General features: G+C 55.6%; 10 protein-coding genes across 10 annotated transcripts; 7 read left to right on the top strand and 3 right to left on the bottom strand.

Moving 5' to 3' along the window:
• Nucleotides 1–556: 556 nt before the first annotated feature.
• CHGG_06228 (uncharacterized protein) lies at nucleotides 557–1373 on the bottom strand (the record flags this gene model as incomplete). The annotated part of the gene is made up of 2 exons (XM_001222322.1): nucleotides 557–599; nucleotides 703–1373. 2 exons carry the CDS (start codon nucleotides 1371–1373, stop codon nucleotides 557–559), a joined length of 714 nt encoding a protein of 237 aa, XP_001222323.1.
• Nucleotides 1374–2496: 1123 nt separating this feature from the next.
• On the top strand, nucleotides 2497–2959 carry CHGG_06227 (mitochondrial 37S ribosomal protein MRP2; the record flags this gene model as incomplete). Its single annotated transcript, XM_001222321.1, has 3 exons — nucleotides 2497–2603; nucleotides 2666–2837; nucleotides 2897–2959. 3 exons carry the CDS (start codon nucleotides 2497–2499, stop codon nucleotides 2957–2959), a joined length of 342 nt encoding a protein of 113 aa, XP_001222322.1.
• A 305-nt stretch (nucleotides 2960–3264) lies between these two features.
• On the bottom strand, nucleotides 3265–4651 carry CHGG_06226 (uncharacterized protein; the record flags this gene model as incomplete). The annotated part of the gene is made up of 3 exons (XM_001222320.1): nucleotides 3265–3560; nucleotides 3614–4464; nucleotides 4632–4651. 3 exons carry the CDS (start codon nucleotides 4649–4651, stop codon nucleotides 3265–3267), a joined length of 1167 nt encoding a protein of 388 aa, XP_001222321.1.
• Nucleotides 4652–5991: 1340 nt separating this feature from the next.
• CHGG_06225 (uncharacterized protein) lies at nucleotides 5992–6707 on the top strand (the record flags this gene model as incomplete). Its single annotated transcript, XM_001222319.1, has 2 exons — nucleotides 5992–6096; nucleotides 6504–6707. The coding sequence occupies 2 exons, from the start codon at nucleotides 5992–5994 to the stop codon at nucleotides 6705–6707; spliced, it is 309 nt and encodes a 102-aa protein (XP_001222320.1).
• A 1271-nt stretch (nucleotides 6708–7978) lies between these two features.
• Nucleotides 7979–10673, top strand: CHGG_06224 (arg-6 protein, mitochondrial precursor; the record flags this gene model as incomplete). The annotated part of the gene is made up of 3 exons (XM_001222318.1): nucleotides 7979–9260; nucleotides 9407–10555; nucleotides 10618–10673. The coding sequence occupies 3 exons, from the start codon at nucleotides 7979–7981 to the stop codon at nucleotides 10671–10673; spliced, it is 2487 nt and encodes an 828-aa protein (XP_001222319.1).
• A 1206-nt stretch (nucleotides 10674–11879) lies between these two features.
• CHGG_06223 (uncharacterized protein) lies at nucleotides 11880–13492 on the bottom strand (the record flags this gene model as incomplete). Its single annotated transcript, XM_001222317.1, has 2 exons — nucleotides 11880–12740; nucleotides 12797–13492. 2 exons carry the CDS (start codon nucleotides 13490–13492, stop codon nucleotides 11880–11882), a joined length of 1557 nt encoding a protein of 518 aa, XP_001222318.1.
• Nucleotides 13493–14250: 758 nt separating this feature from the next.
• On the top strand, nucleotides 14251–15228 carry CHGG_06222 (uncharacterized protein; the record flags this gene model as incomplete). The annotated part of the gene is made up of 2 exons (XM_001222316.1): nucleotides 14251–15067; nucleotides 15122–15228. 2 exons carry the CDS (start codon nucleotides 14251–14253, stop codon nucleotides 15226–15228), a joined length of 924 nt encoding a protein of 307 aa, XP_001222317.1.
• Nucleotides 15229–17085: 1857 nt separating this feature from the next.
• Nucleotides 17086–17325, top strand: CHGG_06221 (uncharacterized protein; the record flags this gene model as incomplete). The annotated part of the gene is made up of 1 exon (XM_001222315.1): nucleotides 17086–17325. One exon carries the CDS (start codon nucleotides 17086–17088, stop codon nucleotides 17323–17325), a length of 240 nt encoding a protein of 79 aa, XP_001222316.1.
• A 1417-nt stretch (nucleotides 17326–18742) lies between these two features.
• Nucleotides 18743–19066, top strand: CHGG_06220 (uncharacterized protein; the record flags this gene model as incomplete). Its single annotated transcript, XM_001222314.1, has 2 exons — nucleotides 18743–18896; nucleotides 18954–19066. The coding sequence occupies 2 exons, from the start codon at nucleotides 18743–18745 to the stop codon at nucleotides 19064–19066; spliced, it is 267 nt and encodes an 88-aa protein (XP_001222315.1).
• A 1194-nt stretch (nucleotides 19067–20260) lies between these two features.
• On the top strand, nucleotides 20261–21838 carry CHGG_06219 (uncharacterized protein; the record flags this gene model as incomplete). Its single annotated transcript, XM_001222313.1, has 2 exons — nucleotides 20261–20408; nucleotides 20511–21838. The coding sequence occupies 2 exons, from the start codon at nucleotides 20261–20263 to the stop codon at nucleotides 21836–21838; spliced, it is 1476 nt and encodes a 491-aa protein (XP_001222314.1).
• Nucleotides 21839–22032: the final 194 nt, after the last annotated feature.

Raw genomic sequence — 22032 nt, 5'->3', positions numbered from 1 at the left:
AAAATGGAGAGGTGGAAAGGAGGAAGGGCGGAAGAGTGGGAGCGCAGAAAAGTGGAAGGTGCCGAATGGAGGTAATGGAAACCAGGATAGGATGGAATTTAACCCAGAGATTCACCATAGCTTAGCTCACTCAGTTTTATTATACCTTACAGAAGGGAAGCCAGCTAGCTTGGCTGCAAAGAAAGAGGACCAAGTCAATGACGTCTAAGAAAACATGGCATGGTTTGCTCAACCCCAAACCAGTAATCGAGAAAACAGCTGGTAGAGGGAACAAGAAAGCTGCATACCTAGGTTAGTATGTTCACCACGCTGTAACGTTTGCGGTCTTTCCAATGCTTTAAAAAAAAATTGGTTTTGGGGCGCAGACCTAGGACATTGTATCCAGTCCGCCGTGGATAGGGCAATAGAGGTCGGAGAGTAGTAAAGAGGAAATGAAGGCAGAGAGGAAACAGATGAGATCGAGGTTGGCAACAAGTTGAGCGTTGTTGTATCATTCTACCTTATTTGCCTCAACCTAGAATAGGAGGAAATGAAGCATGAGACGTGGAAAGTAGAACTAAGTGGGATCAGACAAGATACCGACAAAGTAGCTCTGCCATCTTCGTATTGTATATCTTAGTAGCATACCACAACGGCGTGCGACCCTGGTTATCCTCTGATCTGATGTTGGCGCCCATTCCGAGTAGAAATTCTACAGCGGACAAAGGCTTGTCCCTAGTCCTAGCCTCAGAAGCCACCGTATCGGCAGCCCAAGATAGGGGCGTGCGGCCTTGCTCGTCTTTCACGTCGATCTGAGCACCACTGCCCACCAAAATTCTCAGAGTCGCTTCCTGTCCCCAACGGGCAGCCCAGGATAGGGGCGTGAGGCCGTCCTTATCTCTCTGCTCTATATTAGCGCCCTTCTGAAGTAGAACCTTGATAGCGGACTCGTCACCAGCACTGGTGGCATGTGATAGTAGGGTTCGGCCGTTTTCATCCTTAAAGTCGATGTGAAGACCACTTTCGAGGAGCGGTAGAATCACGGTCTTTAGACGCATTTCTCGAGCAGCGTACCAAATCGGGGAGTGACCCCAACGATCCGCCTTCCCAATATCAGCGCCCTTCTTGAATAGCAGCAACACCATGCGTGGATTTCCCTTCTCAGCGGCATAGTGAATCGGAGTTTGGCCAAAGTAATCCTTTTCCGCAATATCGGCACCCTTCTCGAGTAAAAGCGTCACCACATCCAGATGTCCTCGTTCAACAGCATGCCATAATGGGGTTCGGCTGTTCCGATCCCTACGGTCAATATCGGCGCCTTTCTCGAGCAAGAGCCGTACCGTGTCTGGATGCCCATTTCTAACAGCATGAATCAATAGAGACCTGTCAGACATTTTATCTGGAAAGTCCACATCACGGTGGGATGTTCCCCTTCATACAACACGGTCAGCCCCTTCTCGTTGACCGGAACATGGTTCGACATCGAAATGTCGTCGCCCGCACCTTGCAACGCCTCACTCTCAATTATCTGTCGTCGTTTTTGTCGAGTATTAAATTCTCGAAGGGGACGGTTGATTGAAGGGTGGCCGACAGGTTCTGGGATGTCGGAAGCATTTCTTGGTGCGCAAGGCTGCCTCTTGGGCTGAATGCTGCTTGCATCAAGCCATCGACATGCATCATTGGCTGCAGCCGCTGCGGCGCTCTGTCACCATAAGCGCAACTGTGGGATGCGAAGGGAGGGGAACAACCTTGCGTTTGTTCTCAATTATAACTAACGCCGTTTGGTGGTTGGTAAAGCTATTGTGAGACTACGTTTAGACACTCAGAAAATGACTTGTAAACGCGGCCGACTGCGAGGGGATGAATAATGCGACGAGACCGCAAATGGCGAGATCTCGGGGTCCCTCAGTGCTAAAGGTGCAGCACCTGTTTAGTGGACCTTCCTCGGCCTTGATACATTCTTCTTCTTCGCATCCCGAGCGAAGCCCAAGACTGCAATGAAAAAGACGTTTGCGTCATCTAGAGACCGTGTGATACCAGAGACACGGTCCTCGCTAACATTGGCAAGCCAAGAGGTTAGGAAGGGAGTGACAAAAATAAATTTAATCAAATAAATCTTCTCCGTAGAGCAGTTTCAGAGATTAAACTGAAAAGAACAGATACTACACTTGATCTAAGCCATAAGGCAAAGAGAGCTAAAGAACAAAAGAGAAGAGTGCCAGAACGTGGAGGGGCAGACGATGATTTATAGTGGAGGGGCAGTTGGTCTGTGCACACCTGCAATTGCAGGAGGAGTGCACTGACCTTTTTTTCTCCCATCTCGAAGCCGGGCTTGGCTTCGTGAAATTCAGCCACACCGCCCGGCAGAACCACCAGGGAAGCGAGAACATCAGCCATTCAGCATCCCTAAAGCCTTGGTTGACGCGGAGCCGAAGACGACGAGACCCTGAGCGCCAACGCAATTCCTTCAGTAACAATCCCCGGTTGTCCCCCCGGCCCCCCGAATATACCGCCAAGATGTCCATGTTCAGGGCAAAGAAGCTCGACCTCGGGTGCTTTACCAACATCAAGATCATCCGGGACCATTCGAAGCGCAAGGCCTACGAAGCCGCCGAGGCCGAGAGGTACTGACTTCTCTCCGCTGTGTACCGGTTCTCAATTGGACGGCGCTAACACAGGTCCGCAGGCAAGCCCTCCGCTACGTCGTCCGCAACACGACCCTCCCCGCCCGCACACGCGCCATTGCCCAGCTGCAACTCACCCAGATGCATTGCTACACGCGCCCGACCCAGATCCGGAACCGGTGTATCCTCGGCGGGAAGGGGCGGGGTATTTTCAGTGATTTTAAGATGTCAAGAGTAAGTTTGGGGCGTTCGATCTTTAGGGATAGGATGATGAGAAAGCTAACCCTCGGCAGTACAACTTCCGGTTGCAGGCGCTAGCGGGCAATTTGCCGGGTGTAAAGAAGGCCAGTTGGTAAAAGAAACGACGGAAGTTTGGTGATTCCCGAGTCCGGAGTAATAGACGGGATCGGACTTGTGCCGGTTGGATTGCGGGAGACGTGGGAAACACCCCTTCCGGCTCTGGCACAAGCACAGATGTAACTAGGTGGGAGCATCGAAATCCTCATGCATGCCGTGTACAAATCTTGTTACAATATTAAACAAATATCATAAGAGTACCCTTTCTCCGGACGCCTAACCTCATGCGACCCCCAATCCCATCTATCATGAATGGTGTGTGAAACACCACCTCGAAATGTTGAAGGTTTTCCAACCTGTATCCTTACAGAGACTTCCCGGTCGCCTCTTCGGCCGCGACGGCCTGGCCTAGACTGTCCGTGGCCATGGCCTTCTCGCCGGCCCGCTTCCTCAGCACGTTCTCAATGAACGCCTCACCGGCCTTGTAAGACGACCGGACAAGGGGACCGCTGGCGCAGTAAAGGAAGCCCATGTCAAGAGCACGCTGCCTCCAGAGCTCAAACTCATCGGGCGTGACGTACCGCTCTACCTGGAGATGCCGCTTGGTGGGCCGCATGTACTGACCAAAGGTGACAACGTCCACGTCAACCTTCCTCAGTTCTACCAAGATGTTAGCAATCATCCTCCATATCTTACAGAAGCAGAGTACTTACCCCTCAACGTCTCCCAAATTTCCTCCTCCGTCTCCCCTAACCCCAGCATGATACTAGTCTTGGTGATGATCCCCTCCTTCCCCTTAACCTCCTTCACATGTTCCAGCACCTTCAGACTCTGCCTAAACGTAGCCCTCCGGTCCCGCACATACGGCGTCAGCCCCTCCACCGTCTCAACATTATGCGCATACACATCCAGCCCACTCTCCGCCACCACCTTGACCATCTCCAAATTCCCCCAAAAATCCCCCGTCAGCGCCTCCACCAACATAGTCGGCTTCTTCGCCTTAATCCTCCGAATGGTCTCCGCAAAATGCCGCGCCCCCCCATCCGCCAAATCATCCCGATCCACACTCGTCAGCACCACATACCCCAGCCCCCAGCGCGCCAGCGCCTCGGCCGTATTCTCCGGCTCATGCGGATCGAGCGGCGGCGGCGCGCGGCTCGTCTTGACACTACAAAACCGACAGCCCCGCGTGCACGTATCACCCATCAACATGATGGTCGCCGTGGCTGCGGCCTTGCTGCCGCCGCCCCAGCACTCGCCGATGTTGGGGCAGCGCGCCTCCTCGCACACGGTGTGCAGGCCCAGCCCGCGCAGGTCGGCCTTGATCTTGGCGAACCCGGCGTTGGTGCCGGCCGACGGGATCGGCGTCTTGAGCCATTCGGGGAGTCGTGTGATGGTGCGCTTGCGCCCCTCCGGCCCGACCGTTGCGGTTCGCGGGGCGTAGGCTTCGCTGGGGGGGAGGGTGTTGGGGGTTGCCGTGGGGAGGAAGTTTTTGAGGGAGGCGACATGCTCTCCCCGGTGACGCCGGGGCGGTCCTTGGCGCCGCTGTTCACGGCGCTGCTGACTTGGCTGGAGCTGAGCGCGGGGGTGTTGAGGCCGCTGTTGATGGCGGAGGCGGGCTTGCTGGCGCCGCTGTCCTCGAAGGGGTCGACGGCGGCCCTAGACGCGCCACGCCGGACGACGCCTCGTTCCCAGACGTGGCGCTGCTCGGACGCCATTGTGCCGACGAACTCTACGTGGTGGAAGATCATGACGACCCCGCCACGAAAGTCTCGGATTGTCGAATGTCAGGGCGCCAAAACGAGTCACGGTCCAAGCAGATTAATCGGCTTCGGCCAGGACGTGGTGGAGTTTGCCTCTTGGCGTCATTGCAGGATCGGACAACCGCATTGGGGTTAGGGTTGGACTACTGGGCTGGGATGGTTGCCTGTGACAACTGACCCGAGAAATCCGATTCTCCGTGAGACGACGACGTCTCAAATGGGATCAGGTTCAGGCCAGCTGGCTCGGTGTTATTATAATTTTTCAATCTTGAGTTCGAATCTTTCCACAAGCAACACAAGATAGCTCTATCTCTCAATGCTACTGAGATGCTTCCGCTTTTGCGTTCGCTTCGACTGGTCGAGTTTCCACTCGCCTCAGCGGCAGTCGACAATCGGACTGTGTACCAATTCTGCTCGCAAGAATCTACGACTTTTAACAAGCGGCACAGTGGTTAAATGCGGGGAATGTGTGGCAACGCTAGTCGGCGGTTTGTACACGGTAACTAGGCGAGAGGACGACATTAAGTGATGATGAAACGAAGCTGCGACAAACCGTCGCAAATATGCGCTTCCTGACACGGTGGGCCCAGACCGAAGGCTGTAATAATCCGAAATATTTGAGAGACCTGGGTATGCTTTTACAATAGCATGATTTTCCTGCTTGCCTGCTTGCCGTCTGTTGGTTTTCGTCGTTGTTGTCCGGCGTGCCGGGTGCTGACATCATCCACACCGTGCCCCCCGGCATGGTTCTCAAACCAAAACCACACACAGGATGAACGGCAGTGCGAGTAACACCATAAATCACAACAACACTTGGCCGTAGAAAATGGACGGGAGGCCAGCTGAAAGCAGGTAATCGGGTCACTTGAATATAAAGAAATTCAGGTCTTCTTGCGGTAAGTTTCGGACCTTAACAAAGCTCTTGCATGTGTGCTCAGGTGTTTGACTTGGGCCAAGCGCTTGGCGGGATTGGTTGTTGGTGGTATTGAGCATTCCTTGCATGTTGTTGGCTTAACAATATCCTTTCGGTTTTGGGCGTCAGAGTGTTAGAGCACTAAACGGCGTATTTTTCGCTGCGAGTGCCACCTGACACAGCCTCGTTCCCGGGCCACCCCCCCTTGGCTGGCTGGCGTGTCGCCTGCAAAACAGGTTCAACCGCCTGCACAACGTCCTTCATCACCCACCATCATTCCGCATCTCTCCACAACCACCACCGAATATACTCGCTATCGCATATCAACCGCGCGCCGAATTTCGCACAGACTTATCGCGCTTTACGTTCGAGACACCGTCCATTCCGTCAACAACTTTCGCCGCCTACCGTCAAAATGGCTTCGGGAGCTTACGACCCGTTCCGTCCTAAGGGGCAAGCTTCGCAGGACCCGTCCGCGCCATCGGGCTCCGGCCCGGATAGATTTGGAGTCATGAAGGAGGTGGGTTGGCGATCTTTTTGTTTTTTTGCATCAATCGGGGGAAGCTGTGTGTGATGGGTTCGGTCGCGCATTCAAAGATCAAGCCATCGTTGGGCGGCAAGCGTCACTATCACATTTCTCGAGATGTGTTCGACAACCAGCCTTCTTAGGGCAGCGATCAAATCGAATACACCCCGAGATACAACGAGACACCCTCCAACTCAAACAACGCCACTCCATACATCCGAGTGCTGGTGCCCAAGGTTGCTTGCCCAAGGAAGAGCGGCAGCCCTGCCTCGGAGAACCGGACGATGACGAGCGCACCACCCGAATGCCACACCGGAACCCTGCACTGCTTCCGCTCCACCCGATCTATTCGAGATTCTTGTGTTCTGCGACTGGGATTGTAGACTGACACTCTTCATCAGGAGCTCAACGGTGCCATCAGAGCGGCGAGCCATAACATAGAAAGTGTTCGGGATCGCGGCGAGCGCTTGGATAATTTGCAAGACAAGTCGGCCGGCCTGAATGCCGCGGCCCAGGACTTCCACGGCCGCGCTGGTAAGGTCCGGAGGCAGATGTGGTGGAAGGTGAGCAGATTTGCGACGCCCCGCGAACTCGGTTTCGCCTAACTCGTTCTTTAGGACATGAAAATGCGCATCTGGATAGGTGTTGGTATTATTGTCCTCCTCGCCATCATCATCATCCCAGCGGGTTTGTGCCCCCCCAAGCCACCCGATTCAAACTGCATTTTGCTGACGAGTCTCCTAGTTGTTACCACCCGGGGGAACTAATTCAACGATAACCATGACGACTCGATATCCACCGGGCGAATGAATGGCGCTCGTTTTCATATTACTTTTTCTGGGAGTTTGTTTTCTGGCTGGCAGCGGCCTGCTTGGCGTTGCGTGGATCTCAGTCTGGGGTGACGCTGCCTCTGAATGTAGCTGTACTTATGATGATTCGAGGGAGCAGGTTCCCCAATGCGTTAATCAAGTTACGACAAGTCTCTGGTCATTTTTTGCCTAGGCATTTTTACCCCTATGGAAGCGGAACGGCAGCTTGTGAGACTTCCAGGTTGATTGTGATGAGCAGGGCAAAAACGCCTGGGTCCTGCAAATGTAGTGCTATTCAGATTCAGCATTCATATCTTTCCATGACGCTGCGAGCATGATATTTTGGGTAACAAACCCTTCAAATCAGGACACACACGGCGCGCCTTGGCATCGCACTTCAGGTCAGGTCCGTAAATAGGATAAGGTAGGGACCTGGAGGTCGGCAGACACTGAGGTAGGTGCTTGGAAATCGCCTAAATAAAACCCTGCGACCTTTGCATATGCAGGCGGTAATACAGCTCAACCATGCGCTATTAACCAAGCAGTTTCCAAGAGAATGGCATGTTTTTGGAGGCCAACGCTGCCGTACTGAGTCGCATGCCGAAGTCGCTCCGCATTAGCTGCAGCCACTGACTGGGGCTCTGGGATGCTCCCCTCAGAAGCGGTTTCGGTGTCAATTTTTTTTTCCCTGGTCACAGAGGCTGCCCCTCCACCACCACCACTTGACCGACTCTTGCGAGGCCCCAACCTTTAAAAGCCCTGGTCAACCATTGACACCCGGCTTTGCTCCCGGCCTCGATCTCGTGCCATTGACTCTCGGCAGGGCCTCTGCCTTTCTTTTCTCCGTCCTTGCTCCTCTTGGTTTCTCCGCTTCCAATGGTGGATGGTCCGCTTGGAATTGACTCATCCGAGGTTTAGTTTGCCATTGAGCGCCTCCGATTCGTCACGCACTCCTCCAACCCACCACCACCTTGGGTTGCTATTTCAAGGCGTTCTCAACCTCCTCCCTCGGCCCGCACGTCCTTTCAAGCTCTCTACCCCAAGAATAACTAGACCCGGCCACCAAGATGCTTTCCGCTTGTGCTGTTGCCCTCAGGGCAGGTGCCCGTCGTAGCGTCCGCCGTCTTCCCCGGTCACGCGCCGTCGCCGTCCCCGCCGCCCTCCGCCGCGAAAGGCCGTTCTCCTCGTCTGCCGCCCGAACTACCGACCTGAGCACGCGGGGTATGATCGTGCAGACTCTCTCGTCCGTCGGGTCTAAGCGCGAAGTCCAACAATACCTCTCGCTTTTTACATCCGTGTCGTCGCAACGCTTCGCTGTGATTAAGGTCGGCGGCGCCATCCTGACCGACTACATCGACGAGCTCTGCTCCAGCTTGGCCTTCCTCTACACCGTTGGCCTCTATCCCATCATTGTCCATGGCGCTGGGCCGCAGCTCAACACCCTGCTGGAGCAGGCCGGCGTGGAGCCCCAGTTCGAAGAGGGCATCCGGGTCACGGACCCCAAGACGCTGCGTGTGGCGCGCGACCTGTTCCTCCAGGAAAACCTCAACCTCGTCAACAAGCTGGAGGAAAAGGGGGTCCACGCACAGCCCCTGACGACCGGCATGTTCAGGGCAGACTATCTGAATAAGGAGAAGTGGGGGCTGGTCGGAAAGATCACCGGCGTCAACAAGCAGCCCATCGAGACGGCTATTAACAATGGCTATCTCCCCATTCTCACGTCCATGGCCGAGACCGACGATGGCCAGATTCTCAATGTCAATGCCGACGTCGCTGCCGCCGAGTTGGCCCGTGCTCTCGAGCCCCTGAAGGTTGTTTACCTGTCTGAGAAGGGCGGTCTCTTTGACGCTGGGGGCCAGAAAATCTCGGCCATCAACCTGGATGAAGAATACGAGCACCTCATGTCTCAGTCCTGGGTCAAGTACGGCACCAGGTTAAAGATCAAGGAGATCAAGGAGTTGCTGGACACATTGCCGCGCGCTACTAGCGTTGCCATCATCCACCCCGGAGAGCTCCAAAAGGAACTTTTTACCGATTCCGGCGCCGGCACGCTCATCCGCCGTGGCAGCAAGCTGCTCTCGGCCACCAACCTGTCCGAGTTCAAGGACGTCGAGAAGCTCAAGGAGGTCCTGATCCGGGATCGGGAGGGCCCCGATGCACTGGCCACCGTCGACAAGTATTTCGAGTTCCTTGGCGAGAACAACTTCAAGGCATACTACGACGGGCCTATGAATGCCCTTGCCATCGTCTTGCCGGCAAACAACGGGCGCCAGGCTACCCTTGCCACCCTCACCATCACCAAGTCCGGGTGGCTGAGCAACATCGCCGACAACATCTTCACCGCTCTCCGTAAGGAGCACCCCCAGCTTGTGTGGACCGTCAAGGAGGACGACGAGAACCTCGGGTGGTTCTTTGACAAGGCCGACGGCAGCATTACGCGAAATGGTAGCGTCATGTTCTGGTATGGGATTGAGGACGGCGAGGAGGTCGTGCAGTTGATGAAGGACTTCACCGAGAATGGCCGCGCCATGCTTGGCAACTCCAACCTCGAGTCGCGGTTGCAGCGCGCCGCGGCAAATGGCGCCAAGCCCGTCCCCAACAGACTCGCTCGTACTCGACCCTCGCTCGCCGCCCCATCCTCTCGACTCCGGCTTTTGGCCAGGCCGGCCGGAGGACATACGTCACCCAGACCAACCCCAACCCGCCGATCGGCAAGAGGAACGCTTCCAAGTCCCAGCCTGCTAGGGTAGCGCTCATCGGCGCCCGTGGTTTCACAGGCCAGGAGTTGATCCGCCTCCTCGACTCCCACCCGAACATGGACCTCCGCCATGTTTCGTCGCGCGAGCTCGCGGGCACCAAGCTGGAAGGGTACAGCAAGAGGGACGTCATCTACGAGAACCTCAGCGCTGAAGACGTCCGGGATATGGAGCGCCGTGGTGATATCGACTGCTGGGTCATGGCGTTGCCAAACGGAGTGTGCAAGCCGTTTGTCGAGGCCGTCTACGAGGGTCGCAAGGGCTCTGATCACAAGAGCGTCATCGTCGACCTCTCCGCTGACTACCGTTTCGACGACACGTGGACCTATGGTCTCCCTGAGCTCGTCCCCAGGGCGAACATCACCCGGTCGACGCAGATTGCCAACCCCGGTTGCTACGCCACAGCGGCGCAGCTCGGCATCGCTCCCCTCGTGCCTCACCTCGGTGGCATGCCCCATATCTTTGGCATCTCCGGTTACTCGGGTGCCGGCACCAAGCCGTCGCCCAAGAACGACGTCAGCCTGCTCACAGACAACATCATCCCGTACAGCTTGACGGGCCACATCCACGAACGCGAGGTCACCGCCCAGCTCGGCGCGCCGGTGGCCTTTGTCCCGCACGTCGCCGTCTGGTTCCGCGGAATCCACCACACCATCTCGATCCCGCTCAACAAGACCATGACGTCGCGCGACATCCGCCAGATCTACCAGGACCGGTATGCCGGCGAGAAGCTTGTCAAGGTCGTCGGCGAGGCGCCGCTGGTCAAGAACATCAGCGGGAAGCACGGCGTCGAGATCGGCGGCTTCGAGGTCGACAAGTCTGGGAAGCGCGTCGTCGTCTGCGCCACCATCGATAACCTGCTCAAGGGCGCCGCCACCCAATGTCTGCGTAAGTCTGCTTTCTTTTTTGTTTACATCTCCTGGCTCGACGGTTGCTAACACCAGTAACAGAGAACATGAACCTCGCTCTGGGCTACGCCGAGTACGAGGGTATCCCCATCATGTAAACGGACTATGGCGATACATGCATAGATGGGCGTTCATAGATGGGCGTTCCTTTCGGGTGGTTGGTCTCTCTCCTGAGAGGGCCGGGGTTCTAGGGTTCCACACTGCGTTTGTCACACGTCAGCGGCGCTGACTAGCGTGGCGCTCGTATCTTTTATTTTCCACTGTTCATACGGTCCATTTCCATCTTTGAGGAGTTATGGCGGGGAAGCTTCGTTTCGAAAATGGGGTTTCGGGTTCCTTCGGCTCCAGGACGATCTGGGATTTTTTCGTCGTCGTGGGTAGGTTTTGTATATAGTTGGGGACGAGGAATCTCAAGGCTGGATCGTTGTTTTTGAGTTGCGTCTTGCTCGTGTTTTGATTGCGTCTTTTTGGGCGCTGGCGGGTGTTGTTGTTGTTGTTGCTCAGGCGAAGGAAGCGGTGATTTGTTTGCTGCTTGGGCATACAGCGACACGTCTAATGTTTACGAGCAATGACGCGGTGTTTGGCAGGGTTTTACTGATTCTATTTCTCTATGATGATGATTCTCTATGGTTTAAATCTAGAGGAAAAGAGGTAGAATTCCCGTGATGTCTAGATAGAGTTTCAGATGACAGTTCTCATTGTTGGAATGGCAACAATCTTTAGAGCGTGGATAAATAAGGGAGAGTTACTAGTCAAGACCGGGAACTGTAGAAATCTCGGCAGACCGTTCGTGACTTCACAACGGGTGGCATCAGACGAGGGAAGAAAAGGGCTTGTGCCTATGCCCTCTGGGCCACTGTCAAAGTTCGAAGTGTACCCAAGTGACTAGTAGGTCTGTGAAACTTCGTCAGTGCCACCACCGATTTAGTGTCTTACCAAAAGCGGCTCGAAGGTGTGAGGCTTATTCGAACCCGGTAGGCAGGAAAGCTAAGCGGTTTACCTTGGCCCCTTTTGAACAGTTAGCCCTGGCCCGAGAGAATAAATAGTGTAGTGATCCTGGGGGTTCTTCAGGTGAGGTAACCTTTCTCCTTCTTGCTCAAAACATCATTCCGTGAAGCCCGTCTTGAGTTTCTGGTTTGGTCTTTGGGTCATTTCTTTTTTGTTCCCGTTCTTTGTTTTTTTTTTTTTTTTCTGGGTAGATGATAAATATTTTTTTATTCCCCTTCCATGCCCGTTCTACCCGCCTATTCTTTTTTTTTTTTTTTTTGTGTGTCCTTTGGCACCGGGGAAGGAAAAGACCCCGGTCATCCATTATATTCTGGGGCGGCAAACTCGGCGAGCATGCTGTACTGGGCACCGGCGCCAGCCCAGACCAGTCGCAAATCCGCGACACTGGCGTGGGTAACCTGAGTCGCAACCTCAATCTCCTCGCCTTTTTGGGCAATCTGCTTGGTCAGGTTGAGGCCCCAGGTGTAGACGTTTTGGTCGGTCGTAACTGCAAGACTGTGCTCGCTCGCAGCTGCCACGAACGCAGCTGGAAGCCCTGGAATGGTCGTCGGGACCCCGAGGAAGCTCGGCCCCCGCGAATCTCGGACGACGGACTGAGGCGGCAAGGTATCGACCTTGAGGCCCGTAGCACATGAATAGAGTCGGCCCCAAGAGAGGCACCTCCCATCTTCGGTAACCGCGAGAGTGTGGAAGTTTCCTCCGGTGACTTGCTTTGTGCGTGGAAGGCCCACCAGCCCCTTGACGAGGGTGGGGACAGAGATCACGATGGTGTGTTCGTGGGCCGATTCGTGATCGCCGGCTTTGTCAAGGGCTCCGACCTGCCCCGCGTTGTTGAATCCCCAGCCATACACTAGGCCGGAGCGCTCGATGGCAAAGGAATGGTTTGAGCCACTCCCGATGTCGACAATATCCCTAAGTTCGGCAACCTTGTGCGGGACAAGCCCCGCCTTACTCCAGTCCACGATCCTAGAGGAGAAGCGGCGGCCGAGCTGGCCATCAGTGCCTCTGCCCCAGGTGTACACGAAGCCATCTGCTGTGAGGGCTAAGACGTGGTTGCTTCCGCAGCATAGTTTGATAACGTCCTTGACGGAGGGAATCAGAGCCGGGCGGGACTGCACCTCGACGGTGGGTGTGAATGACAGCTTGCCGTCCTCTGACTGTAGGAAAGTTAGTACATTGAATTGATCTTCAAAATGGAAACTTGGTAACCTACCCTAAAACTACCCCATCCGTAAACAAGGCCAGTGCTGGTCAGGGCAAAGGTGGCGTTGTCGGTAGCCGCCACCTGGGTGAATACGGTGTCCGGGGGCAAAGCACCCATGTCGACGGGTGTTGGCGTGGATTCTTTCGGGTTGAGGTCGCCCCCATCATCACTATCGCTGTCGTCGCCATCGGCATCCACCAGTTTCTCCTCCCATGCGGTGTCGCGGCCAAGTGCGCCATGGTCGTTGACACCCCAGGTCAATATCCTGTTGTCCTGAGTGAGCGCCACGCCATGCATGGCACCGAGGGATATTTGGACGACCCCCGACTCTGAGAGATAGGGGTTCACGCGCGGTCTCCCAATGTTCCCCGACTTGACGCTGGGGCCGAGGCCCAGCTCGCCGCCGCTGTTGGCGCCAAAAACGTAAACGATCAATGACCTGGTGGGTCTCTGGCTAAGGACGGGCAACGTCTGGGTGGCCCGCTGCCCTGCTGCTGCCGTTTGGGATCGGTGAGATACTCGCGGCACAGCGCTGGCAGTATGAGCTTGAGCCTGAGCCTGAGTTTGGATGAGACGCTCGGCTGTTGCTGACGTTTTCTGTCGTTTCGATCGGCCTTCTAGCATACCAGCGTCGCGCTCGCGGGCCCTCTTGGAAGTGGCGCCCTTGTGGCCCCTTGTGGTTGTTGTCGGTTTCCTCGGTGCCATTTCGTCGACTCAGAAGCTATCTAGGTCAGGTTTTGTGGTGTTTATTTGATGATCTTGCACGAGCGGCAATCGTGAGGAAGAAACCAGTTCGCTCTCGCTTTGCCCTTTTGTCGACGCGATTATTAGTCATCTCCTGAGCAGAGTACGCCTTGGCCGGCTGCGCCATTCCACGCCATTCCAAATTAAGATTTGAATTTCAAACCCTGGTAATCTTCCATTGTGCCACAATCTTTTTGTGTGCTGCTCTGGTGCCAACAAGCTCAAGCTGTGGGTGGCGGGTTGCCAGAAGTTCAAGTGAAACGTTTGGGAACTGTCCAACGTCCCTGGACAATGGATTTGTGTGGGGCTTTCTTTAACTACATAGGTACCTCCGAATAGCTGGTCAGTTCCGCTAAAACTAAACTATAGCGGCTCATGGAGTCGGCATCAGTATCGGGTTGAGTGCCCCTCCTCCACTTCCCCTCCAAGTTTCGAGCTCCACCCGGATAACGTCGTTGGGACTCGGAAGTCGAGTCAGATCATCATCAATTGAGAGTTACCGTAGACTTTCGGCATCGACGCTTTCTTCTTCTTTTTTTTTTTTTTTTTTGGTTCTAGCCATTGATTGCTTCGAGGGTCCCAATTGACAGATCAACGATCCCGACTTCTATTTCCATAACCTTGAGAGAGCCCCCGGTGCAACGCCTACCGCAGCCTCCCCAACATCTCCAAACCTCTCACGCTCGGTTCGTACGACGGCCAATCAGACACAACACATCATGATTGAGCTTCCTCTGGATCATGGCTCATTGGAGCACCTCCTCCCTGTCTCTTGGAAGTCTCAGGTCGCCGCGTGGCTCGCTGAAGACACCCCCTCCTTTGACGTAGGCGGCTTTGTCGTCGGTAACGATCTACGTACGGCTACGCTCTGGGGCAAGTCCTCCGGAGTTCTCGCCGGTGTCCCCTTCTTCAATGAAGTCTTCACCCAGTGCGGATGCACGGTTGAGTGGCACTCCCGCGAGGGCTCGCACATCGAGACCCACGGCGACAAGACGGCCCTGGCGACCGTGAGCGGCCCTGTGCGGGGTCTGCTAGAGGGCGAGCGCGTGGCGCTTAACATTCTTGCGCGGTGCTCTGGGATTGCCAGCACGAGCCGCCGGCTGCTGATCAACCTCCGCAGTGCTGGTTGGCAGGGTACCCTGGCAGGCACGCGCAAGACGACTCCGGGGTTCCGCGTAGTTGAGAAGTATGGCATGCTAGTCGGCGGTGCCGATACCCATCGCATGGATTTGAGCACCATGACCATGCTCAAAGACAACCATGTGTGGAGCCGCGGGAGCATCACCCAGGCCGTCAAGGCCGCCAAGGCTGCGGGCGGATTCAGCTTGAAGGTCGAGGTCGAGGTCCAGAGCGAGGAGGAAGCCGACGAGGCCATCGCCGCCGGCGCCGACATCGTCATGCTCGACAACTTCACCGGCGAGGGCGTCAAGGCTACCTCCCGGAGCCTCAAGGAGAAGTGGAACGGCAAGAAGCATTTTCTGGTCGAGGTCTCAGGGGGACTGACCGAGGATAATGCCGAATCCTATCTTTGCAACGGTAGGTTCTTACTCCGAGACATGAAATGGACATATTTGCTAACGAGGCTGGCAGATGTCGACATCCTCTCGACAAGCTCCATCCACCAGGGTGTGCGCCACATTGACTTCTCCCTCAAGATCAACGTGGAGAAGGGGGACGGCGCGGCTGCATCGAGTTGAGCACTATACAGATGGTCACAGGCCGCTCGGAGTGAGCAGACAAGTGTAAGAAATCACAGGCGCCTTAATGCAAAATGTCTTCCCCGTCTCGTCGTTCGAGTACTTCGTGCTCCGAAGTCGCTCCCTTCATGTTCAAGAAGAGGAAGGCAAGCCTATGGCAGGGGCCAACTAATGAGAAATGCAGCTGCAATCTCACAGCTGCAATCTCGCATTTCTCTTTCACCGCTTCTTGTGCATCACCACTGCGCCTGTCCCTCCCACAAATGGCACGCCAAATCAGCGGTATTTGCGCCAAGATGGCCGCAAGGGTCGTTGAGCCCTTGCAGCTCATCGTTCCAAACATAGCATGTCCACGTGGCAACCGGTCCTTTCAAACGGGGGATAAATTCACAAGGCTCGGGTTTCTTGCGCATGCATGTTCCTCTCGTGTCTGTCTGTCAGCGGCATAGAACCGGGTTGAATGGGTAGGCAGATCATCGATTCCTCCTTCACTCCCAACAAACGCCTAGCAGGAGAAACCCATGGACACTGCCCTTGGCATTTTCAAACTAAGAGAGTCGTGTACGAAGTAGTTATTGACCATCGCCACGAAGCAGGCCGACGCTAGCATTAGCGGCTCACGAGTTGTTTAAAGTCCTGCTTGGAATAGCTATTAGTCTAATTATCTCGCCAGCCCGAGAATTGTCGGTCCCATCGCCATTGCCCATTGTCCGTCAAGACTCAAAAGCCAGGGATTTGAGCAGGGGAGACTCCCCTGCCATTGTCCGTCAAAAGCCAGGGATTTGAGCAGGGGAGACTCCCCTGCCATTGTCCGTCAAAAGCCAGCGATTTGAGCAGGGGAGACTCCCCTGCCATTGTCCGTCAAAAGCCAGCGATTTGAGCAGGGGAGGCTCCCCTGCTTAAACTCCTTCCGGTTGGTCTCGGCTCGAGGCGTTGAAGTGAATCCCACAGCGTGGTTCCAGCCGCATCTCCGGGGCAGAGATCGCCGCTGCGGCAACCGTCAAAAGCCAGGGATTTGAGCAGGGGAGACTCCCCTGCTTGATTATCTGCGCCCCTCCACGTGGTGGAGGATTCAGACCCCAGACAAGCTGCAAGACATACATATCCCGAGTGTACACGCACCAATCCCGAGGCCGGCGCTGTTACCTATCCCGAGCTCCCCGTCACGCCCCGAGATGCCCTGTCGTAGCCTGGCCGGTCAGGACCGCGATACGCATGCCTGGCTGACGGAATTTAATTTACTTGAACCACAAGGATGGCACCCACACCACTCTGCTCGCTTGTAACTGACTCCCTGTCGCCATGTGGATGACAAGGTTCTAAAGCCGAAAGTCCACATAAATTACCCACGGTGTGGTTGCCAACGGCCAAGCGTCTGGGAGTCCCCATGCATGGATTGCGGGCGGTGGCCGTTAAGTGAGCAAAAGACTGTCGAGAGCCCACAGGGATCTCAAACGGCCCCCAGACTGCAAGAGGTTGTTTGAAGAAAGGCTATGCTGTGATCGACAGTTCCCTAGTCTTGGGGTGCCTTGCACCATCCCAACCACGGAATTGTCCAGAGTTGAATGGAATCTTGCTCGCCGCTGCGTTTAAATACGAGCTTGTCCCGGCCTCGGGGGACCATACACACCCCATTATCGCCATACAATCCTGTTTTCAAGCCTTCCACACCAACAAACGCTCTCTAGGGAACCCCAAGTTGTGAGGCAGTCCGTGAAACCGAGAGCTTTGCGTACGTTCCTCCCCCTCTCCCCTCGACAGAGTATATGTTGACTCTTCCTGGTCCCGTCAGCTATTCAGTACTCGCCAGCAAGCAACCAGAGAGAGGAACATACCCTATCTTTCAGAGCTATCTCAATGGACCGTCAAGACAACAGCAACACACAAGACTGGACGAACCTCTTCGTCAAGGACGCTCAAAGTGAGAGGCAGAAACGGGAAGAGCACACGAAAGATATAGAACAGTCCATTGAGCAGTACACTACAGCAGCCCGACAGAAGATCAAGGCAGCCTTGGGTCCGGAAGAGGCGGCCTTACTTCCGGTTCCACCGCCGCTTCCGCAGAACGCCGCCCTGGATGATAAGGCCGAGAAATGATGATGTGGCGCAAGCTGAAAAGTGCATGGTGATGTGGTGACACGGGGCAACAATGATGCATATTCCGGGGTACGGGTAAGTTTATGCTACGGATCTTGCGATCGGTATTTTTCATGCTGACACTTCCCGGTTCTGAAGGGTCATGGTATTCGATGGGTTTCTGGTTAGGCATAGCGGGGAGTTGGTAGGGGAGTTAGGGCAGTCGAAGAACAACAGCTTAAGCTAATATCCTGCCTTTGCCATGCTCATTATATGCTCCGCGTCTCCTTGACTTCGACTAACCATGTATAATTCTCCTCTGGTATATGACAAAACACTTGACAGCGCTGCAACAACGAGGAAATCAGGGGAAAGGAAGCATATCATCCTGACCTGGTCATCCCCAGAACTAGGGTATCCATCCTCCTCCATTGTATCTCGCCTCCAAACCCAAAAAGCACCCCAACACAACACGACCACCAATCCCCAACCCACGCACCCACAAACCACCCGACATAACCCAAACCCACCACACAAACAACCTCAAACCCAACCCCCACCCAAACCCATAAACAAAACAAAAGAGAAAGAACAAGAAAAAGAACAGCAAAAGACAATCCCACAACCCTCCTTCACCTCACCTCAACACTCTCGAGGCGGTGTGGCCACCGGCTACCCGCATACACCACCCCTCGAGGCCATGCCGGCACCCGTGCAGCATGACCATTTTCCCCGCGCCTGCGTGCGGCTTCCACCTCATTTGGACAGGAATTTTGCCGGGTAAAAAGGAAAGAAGGAAAGAGGAGGCAAGGGGTGAAGCTAATGGTGAGCGGCGGGCATGTCGCCGGGGGGGTTACATAGTAGGGGACTGGGGGGTTGTGAGGAATGGTTGGGGGTAAGGATGGTGCTAGGGCGCGGGAGCGTGCAAGGGGCCGGTGAGAATGGGTTGAATGTCGAAGGGTGTGTTGATTGTGACTGTGGATTGTGGTGGTTGTGTTGGAGGCCCGGGTTTGTTGTGTGATACTCCCTCCCCGCATGGAGATATCCTGGCGAGGGATGGCGTAGGTCCCCAGGTGGGTAGGCCTATGTATGCACATCACCTGCTCTCCCGTCTTGGGCCCCTGCGGTTCAAATCCACACACACACACAGGTGACGTGAGAGACTTTTTGACCGTGATACACCGGTGTCATGGTGCTGCAAGTGCCCATGGTGGACAGCTGCAGGTATGCTGTCAGCTTCGCTAGATACGGGTCGTGGCGTGAAGACGGGGTAGTGCACCGAGGGATGTAGCTGACATTGTTAACCGGGACTTATAAATGGTCGCCTCGAGACTGTCAACCGGGAAGATAATTCTCTGTTTTGTAGCACGACAATCCACATTTTACACATCTTGCACAGTTCGTACACTTCACACATCGCAACCATTAAACAGAAAACATGGTCTCCGTCGGCCACGCCGAAGTGTCTGGTTCCTCTTCCGAGGCGGCCGAGACCCCTCGCCAAGCGCATGCGCTCGACAACAAGGCCAACGCAGAGGCAAGGGGGGCGGGCCAGACAACCGACAGTTCCTCTTCTCCCGTTAGCGACTTGAGTGCGTTCGGGTCTGGCAAACAGCTCATCTCGACTCTCCTTGCGAACTGTTTTGGAGATGACGGCGACTATACAACTGGCGGGAGTCTATTCCCCGGAAGCCACGACACCACTGACACCTATGCATGGGCACTTGCGTCGGGTGAAGCCCAGGCAGGTGTTCCCTGGTAAGCCAAGTTTTCTAGTCAAGGGTCAAAAAGAGATGGCTGATGAGCAGGAAAGCTTTCACGGCGGAGATAGCCCTTCCACCTGCCAGAAGTGTTTTGTCCAAGCCAGGTCCGAAAGAGTGTGGTCCGTTCCCCGAGGCGGCCGGTGCGGGGAGGAGAATAAAGATAAGAAGCGCAACAGGGTCCGCCGGCAACGTTGGGGAGACGGGGAACCATATCCTTACCCTCCCCGGGACAATCGAAGACCACCGGGGCCTGGTTCCCTTCCGTTGTCAGCAGCAGGCTCGGGGTCCGGTGACCAGCCGCGGAATGCAAAGGCTTAGCTGTGGGAGCGTCTGGTGGGTGGTCAACATTGGTCGATAAATAAATAGCTTGGGAGTGAAATTGATGTTAACCTTGCCTTCCCGTCGCTGTTCCGCGAGCTTTGGCTGGTAGGTATTTGAGTTTGACTGCTATGGTGTGGTGTTCACCCTGGTCCCCTGTAAGCTGCTGGGCTGGGTTCGTACCCATGAAGCTGTTAGCCCATCTGAATTGGGGTAAAACGAGCACTGTGAGGCGACAGCTCCAACGGCGGGCCAAACTGCAACCCCTTCGAAGCTGAATTCGGTGTTTGGGGGCCCCCCACAGCAACCCAACAGCCCTGTCATTTTTAGCAGGCTGGGTGCTCCCAATCGGCCGCCGGGTGACTCAACCGCTGGCCAAGCAAGGAGGCGGCGTCTTCGTCGATTGGGGACACAGGGAGGCCAACATCGTGGTACCACAAACGCCAGGTAAAGCTGAACAAACGAAAGCCTGCTCTGCCGTGTCGTTGTGCTTCGAGAAGACCTTTTGTGCTCGGGGTGACTCGAAACCTGCATTCCTTTAAGAAAGCCTGCACTCAACATTTACAAAAACTTAACTAGCATCTTCCTCCAACCACGAAAACACTTCGTTCGTCTGCGTTCCCCACCTTCCCAATTGATCCTGTCTCTTGCCGTTCCTTCCACGACCAAACCAAAATAAAGGTCTCAAAGTTTACAGACCCCCACACGAAGCACGGTGTAAGTTCATCTCATATTTTTCGCATCAATCGACCAGCACAAGACCAATTGGCCAGGCGATAATTCCCACAACTCCTTCTTCCTCCAGGGCAACCCTCAGCGCATCTGCTTACAACAAACAGAAATACAAACAGCACGAGAAACATACAGCCTCCAAAATGGCGAAGACAATACCAGTTATCGAGATCGACGGCCGAACAGGCGAAGGAGGGGGCCAGCTTGTGCGCATAGCATGTGCGCTAGCGGCAGTCGCATCTCAACCAGTTCGAATCACCAACGTTAGAGGCGGTCGCGGCGGGGGCGGCGGTATGTCCATGAATTCATTCGCTTACCCACCCACCCACTCACCCACTCGCTCACATATTCACCCATCCGCTGCCGCACCCTCACTAACAAACAAACCACCAGGCCTCAAATCCCAACATGTCACCGCCATCCAGTACCTAGCCAAGGCTACCGCCGCCGACGTCTCAGGCCTCTCCGTCGGCAGCCAAAAGGTGGAGTTCCACCCACAGCTGCGCCCCTCGGACCTCACGAGCCGCAACATCAAGATCGAAGCAGACTCGCCCGCGGCGTCGACGATGCTGATCTTCCAGGCCGTGTTCCCCTTCCTGCTGCTAGCGGGCAACGGCAAGGGCGATCCGATCCGGCTAGAGATCTCGGGCGGGACCAACGTGTCTTTCTCGCTGTCCTTCGAGTACCTGGACCAGGTGCTGTTGCCGACGCTGCAGGACGCCTTCGGCATCCGCGTGGAGCGCAAGCTGATCAGCCGGGGCTGGAGCCTGGGGAAGCAGCAGCGCGGCAAGGTGCAGTTCCGATTCACCCCGCTCAAGCGCGGCGAGCCGCTCAGGCTGAGGGAGGAGGGGGATGTCTACGGCGGCGACGGGCCTCAGCTGAGTGTGAGCGATGTGGAGGCGATCGACGTCACGATGATTGTCCCGGCCGAGATGCATGATTCGTTGGAGGAGGCGCTCCGGGAGACCCTGGCCACCCTTTTCGGGGATGTGGAGGTTGAGTTCAGGCTCAAAGAGGACAGCGGCGCCGATTCACGGATATACGTCCTGTTGGTCGCCCACGCCAGAGAGGGCAAGGTGCGCTGGGGAAAGGATGTGCTTCGGTCGATGCCTAAGAAGCCTCGGGATAAGGGCAAGGGAGGCCAATCGAACCCTAGCGCGCTGAGCCAGAGCATCTCTAATGATGTGGCTAAGAAACTGTACGAGGAGGTGAATTACGGTGGGGTAGTCGACGAACACCTGCAAGATCAACTGGTTATCTTCCAGGCTTTGGCCGAAGGCCGGACATCGTTTCCTCGGACCACCGCTAAGGACGACCTCGAGCAATCGATGGCAAAGCTAGCCATGAACGGGAAGATGCCCAGTGTCGCAATTCGGGGCTGCCGTCGTCGCCGCCTCGCCCGATCCACCAACTCCGAGTCCCCTCTGGATCCAACCATCCGGCGAGTGGTGCGTCATCCTGCTCCTTGTGTGCCCCAGCTTATGTTACGCCGCGCACATTCGCTGACTAGCCCGGCAGGTATGGAATCGACGGGACCTGGTCTAACTGGCATGGTCAGCACATGTTGCAAGTCCGACAGTAGCTTGGAAGCTTCCTCCGTTAACTGTTGTGGAAGCGTTGGGGAAACAGCATCACAAGACCGTGCCTGCCGACTTGCGCCTACACCCAGTGGAGTTGACGGACTAGGGAACCGTTCGCACTTGACGTCGATAGGCGATTAGCGCCCCACCTAAACCAGGCCAGCCGCAAGGCTGCATTATTCCGTTGCAGCCACGCCTGGTTTTTGCTGAAGCACCCCTCTCAGTCGGAGAAGTGACTGATTGGTTGAGGCAAACCCTACTCCACTTCACAATCAGACCGGGCAAGACAGCCCACCAAGAATTCGCAAAAAGCCCTGTGCAGGTCGAATTCCGAA

This window comes from Chaetomium globosum, genomic scaffold, assembly GCF_000143365.1.
Source record: "Chaetomium globosum CBS 148.51 scaffold_3 genomic scaffold, whole genome shotgun sequence".
NCBI lineage: Eukaryota > Fungi > Ascomycota > Sordariomycetes > Sordariales > Chaetomiaceae > Chaetomium > Chaetomium globosum.
This window is presented reverse-complemented; position numbering and strand designations above follow the sequence as displayed.